Source organism: Buceros rhinoceros, unplaced genomic scaffold (genome assembly GCF_000710305.1).
Source record: "Buceros rhinoceros silvestris isolate BGI_N320 unplaced genomic scaffold, ASM71030v1 scaffold26569, whole genome shotgun sequence".
In the NCBI taxonomy this organism is placed as follows: Eukaryota; Metazoa; Chordata; class Aves; order Bucerotiformes; family Bucerotidae; genus Buceros; species Buceros rhinoceros.
The window spans coordinates 3,463-7,663 of NW_010430132.1; the positions used below are offsets into that span (position 1 = coordinate 3,463).

The 4,201-nt window shown below is 47.6% G+C and overlaps 1 protein-coding gene across 1 annotated transcript in view; it reads right to left on the minus strand.

Moving 5' to 3' along the window:
* API5 (apoptosis inhibitor 5) overlaps positions 1-4,201 on the minus strand; it is a gene marked incomplete at its 5' end in the record, with an annotated part of 8,159 nt that overhangs the window by 569 nt on the left and 3,389 nt on the right. The window contains 7 exons of the mRNA XM_010142928.1: positions 791-927; positions 1,247-1,323; positions 2,030-2,086; positions 2,228-2,321; positions 2,515-2,696; positions 3,039-3,128; positions 3,758-3,862. Coding sequence (XP_010141230.1) covers positions 791-927; positions 1,247-1,323; positions 2,030-2,086; positions 2,228-2,321; positions 2,515-2,696; positions 3,039-3,128; positions 3,758-3,862 — 742 coding nt within the window. The remainder of the gene's footprint in view (positions 1-790; positions 928-1,246; positions 1,324-2,029; positions 2,087-2,227; positions 2,322-2,514; positions 2,697-3,038; positions 3,129-3,757; positions 3,863-4,201) is intronic.

Here is a 4,201-nt window from a genome sequence, read left to right on the forward strand (position 1 = left end):
AGGAACTGGAGGCTGGCTTAAGTCTCTGAGGCGAATCCTGCTTGTGCCGAGATCGGCAAGGTAGGCTTTGAGGGACAAGGGCCCACGCTCACAGCGAGGGGGCTCAGGAGCCCTGGCCTCTCGAAGCCCAGAGGAATCCTTCCACGGGCTAATGCCATGACACATAACTGCCCTGTTATCTCAGAACGGCACTTGGGCCAATCCATTCTCAGAGCACTGAGAACTGCTCCGTGAAGAGCTCCGCTCCTCCCCCAGCTCTCCCTCCTGCCCAGTAACACCACGTCCACCGTGAGGCGTCTATCTGACTTGACCCAGCGATCTCGTAACACACTGGAGAACCACAGCCTGGGCAGTCGATCATCCTCCCCTGTCTGAAACATTACCTTACCACCAGCACCCCTCAGGTGTTTTACTGGGCTGGTATCTGAACTAGATCCAATTAAAATGCTCAGGCACAGATGAATCCCACAGGAACTATGTGTGTATTTTTCCTTTCCCTTTGTGAAGAACCAATCTGATCACAGCAACCCCCCTCCCTCCCCCCCCCAAATATTTTGTTAAAGGTTCTTGGAATTGGGTTGAAAATATATCAAGTTCTCATTCCCCTTCCACACTTTCTCTCTATGTATGGTCTGAAAATACACCTCCTATTAATCTACAAAGAGAACTAACACGGAACAGTAGCAAGGAACAAAACACTCAAACACATAAACTGGCTTAATTTGTTAGTCCTACTCCCAGCAAGGCATGACTGTCCCTAGGTCGAGTTTTCCCAAGCTGCCCAACTTACCGTAGGAAAAACTACCCAGGTTACTGCTGTACTTTCCACTGGGAGGATTGTATATCTGCCGGGCATCCCTCTTTGGTCCCGTCGAAGCCTTCTTTGGGGGTGAACTTGAGGTTGTATCTTCACTTGCTCTTTTTTGACTGTCAGAAGAAAACAAAAGCAGACCGTTACCCCCCTGGGTGGCAAGTACAGAACAGCCTCAAAGATTAACCACTGGAAGTGAATGCAGATGCTCCAAATAATGCTCCAGAAGAGGAAGCAGCCTCCTGTTGATGTGGCCTGTTGTATCCCTAAAGCAAACCCAAGACCATCAGTCCACAGTCTAAATCCCTCCCAGGGTGGGTGTTATTTTTGGTTGTGAAAGTTTTAGCTCGTGTGCTACACAAACACAGCTTAGGATTTTTGTTGTCAGCAGCAAAAATCAACACCACCATTTTCATTTGTATGACAAACTCCTACCTTGCATCTGCCTTCTGCACTGGCTTCCAGGACAGTGTGACAGTACTTTTGTAAGACGGAGGAATGTGGAAGAGATCCTAGGGAGGCAAAACCAGACAGTTCATTCCACAGTTAAATTCACATCGATCACCACTTCGACATTTTAGCTGCAGAGTAACGGTTACTTTCTGACAGTTTACATCCTGTGTCAAGTCCCATGGCAGAAGGGGAAGGTGGCAGGAGCCTTTCCTGGTGCCGCAGCCCACCCACTTTACTGGGAAATTCCAGTGAGATTTCTATGTGATGTCTTACACTGACTATGCTTTCTTTTCTCTCGCCCTAGGCACATCAAGCATCTTACAAGGAACTACGATGGCTCCTGCAGGGACGTATCCGATATCCCTGTGCTGGTACCAGACAGGCTTCTCAGTGCTGTGGGCAAAGTTTTTGGTTTATCGTGGTGATTGAGGGTGAGATGGGAAGTGAAGGAGGAGAGAGGCAGGAGGTTCAAAGCAATCAGAAAGGTCTCAAGGGCTCGGGGTGGAAATCTCTCTCTGCAGTGCAGCTCTAGACTCGGGAGAACAAGGTTCTGTTCAGCAGCTTGCTTTGCCTCCTCCCTCCTTTACATCTCACAACCCTTCAAATCCTCCTCACCCGCCTTGCCACTGAGGGAAGGGGAAATGCCAAGGAAAAAGGCTTCCTCAGAATCCAGAGAGCCCTGCAGAAAGCTCTGCTGCACCCGCAGGCCACTAAAGCTGCACCCCTCAACAAGTGAATTTACTCCTTCATAACGTGAGCACTCACCTTGATTAAAACATTAATGTTATTGGTTATTTTCAAGGCAACCACTTTAATCTTGTTCTGGGGAAAAAAAAAAAAGAAACACTACTGAGCACCTATTCTAGCAGCTTTAAATGACACCAGCGGTGCTTGATGAGGCAGCGGGTGCCAGCAGGGGTTTCCCGTAGCAGACTCCGAGTTCCTGAATGGTACCATACTCACTTCCTCGGTTTTCAAGGCTTCTCCCGTTTTGCCTTGAAGCGCGAGACGAAGCTGTCGGATATACACCTGCAACCCTCGGGCAAAATACTGTAGCCTAGAAAACATTTAAAAGCAATCTGTTAATCTGCCTTACACATTCTCATAAAATAAAAGCATAAGCAAAAAGGAAGCAGTCATCTCATTTTTTCCCCTTTAGGAAAAAGGCCCCAAATAAGCTCTCTACCAATCCAATAGCTTCCCACGTTCTAACGGGCAGCTCCAGCCCTCCCGCGCCTCTGAGTGATTACCTGATTTTGAAGTCCTTCAGTTTCTCTGCGTTCAGCTTGGCTGTGAGGAAGTCCGGCAGCTTCCGGCCCAGCTGATGGAAGCTGTACAACAAACACTCCACATAACTGAACTGCAACTTGGGCTCCTCGTTGCCGGCGTTCTCCCCATTCTCTGCCTCCTCTGGAGGCAGAGGCATATACTCCTAACGAACAGGAAGGAAAAACAAACGGTACTGCACCAGCGCTGGATTCGCTTGCAACCGTCAGCGCAGACCCAGCCCTTCACAGGGCCAACGTGAGCCACTTGGGACTGTAAAATTTAAACAGAACCCACGTGTGTTCACTGGGTTAAAAACGTGATGCAGGTAAGAGCTCCCTGTACCTACAAGGGCTTAGAATTGCAGAATGTTTGCCCTTACATCACGAACAGAGCTGTCTTTGGAATAGCCACTTCAGAAAAAGGATAAATAAATTTACAGATAAAAATAACTCATTTTGATGAAACTTTAAGTGTTTTGTGTAAGCAAACACTGAATTAGTCTTACCAGCAATTTATCAAACAGCTTCTTCAAATTGGATTCCAGCTTTTCCATGTCACCACAAAACGAGCTCATTTCAGCGAGAAGCTTCAAAACCTGCACAGAAGGAGGGCCAGGTTTGTGTGGGCTGACTGGGAAGCACAAAGGTTTTATCTACCTTCAGCCTCACAGTGATTCCTGGCACGGTGGAGGTCAGCTGTTACAAGCCCACCCCTCCCAGACACCAGGGAGGAACACGCCTCGGCTGGTTTCCATGTCCTCAGACAGGTTTGTGTGTCTCACCCCAACAGTCAGCACGTACCCAAAGCGCCTCCCGCAGGTCTGCAGCACAGCTCGTCTGCCCAGGGACCTTCCCCAGATCTCACCGAAGCTGCCGCACTGATTAACAGCAGCAAAACTACTGACATTAAGCCACTCCCTCAGGCAGCTGAATTAGCACGAGCTGTGCAATGATCATTTTGGTAAATGCTATGTGCTTAAAAAAAATTGGCAGTAATATAAAACTGATTACACTCGTCTACTGAGCCTAGCCTGCCTCAAAAGCTCGGGACAAATGACACATGTTTAAAAGGCAATGCATTTTTTTTTTCCTAGTGTAGCCAGTTTTCTTCCAAGCCAGGGATGAAAAACACCTAAGAAAGAGGCTGGCACTTTTTTTAAAAGAGCTGTTGTCATCTAAGTGGCTTATTTTTCCTGACTTAAAGGACATTTCAGCTCTGGCTTACCTCTAACTGGATATCGAGGCCCTCCACAGGTGTAGTCAAAGAGCCGAGGTTCGGCAGAACGTGCTCGCAGAAGTAAGTCACAAATTTTGTGGAATGCACGTTTTTCTGCAAAAAACACCGCACATTACTTAGGCTGCGCTCTGGGTTTGAAGACGGTTAATGTTTTTCACCCATCCCTCTGCCCCCCTCATAAATGCCTCCCACAGAGCTACACCTTACAGCTTTATTGAACTGCCCTCTCACTCCTGCACACAGAGACCCTTGCAGGTAGCTTAAACTCAGGGGCTGAAACAACTGACCATAACCAAAGAACAGGCTTGTAAGTGCTGCAAAACCTCGTACGTGAATGAACCTAATGTGAGAATCTTCTCATAATTCACTGTAACATCTTGAAATTAAAAAAAAAAAAAAAAAAAATGTTAAAGAGCAGGGACTACCACAGAA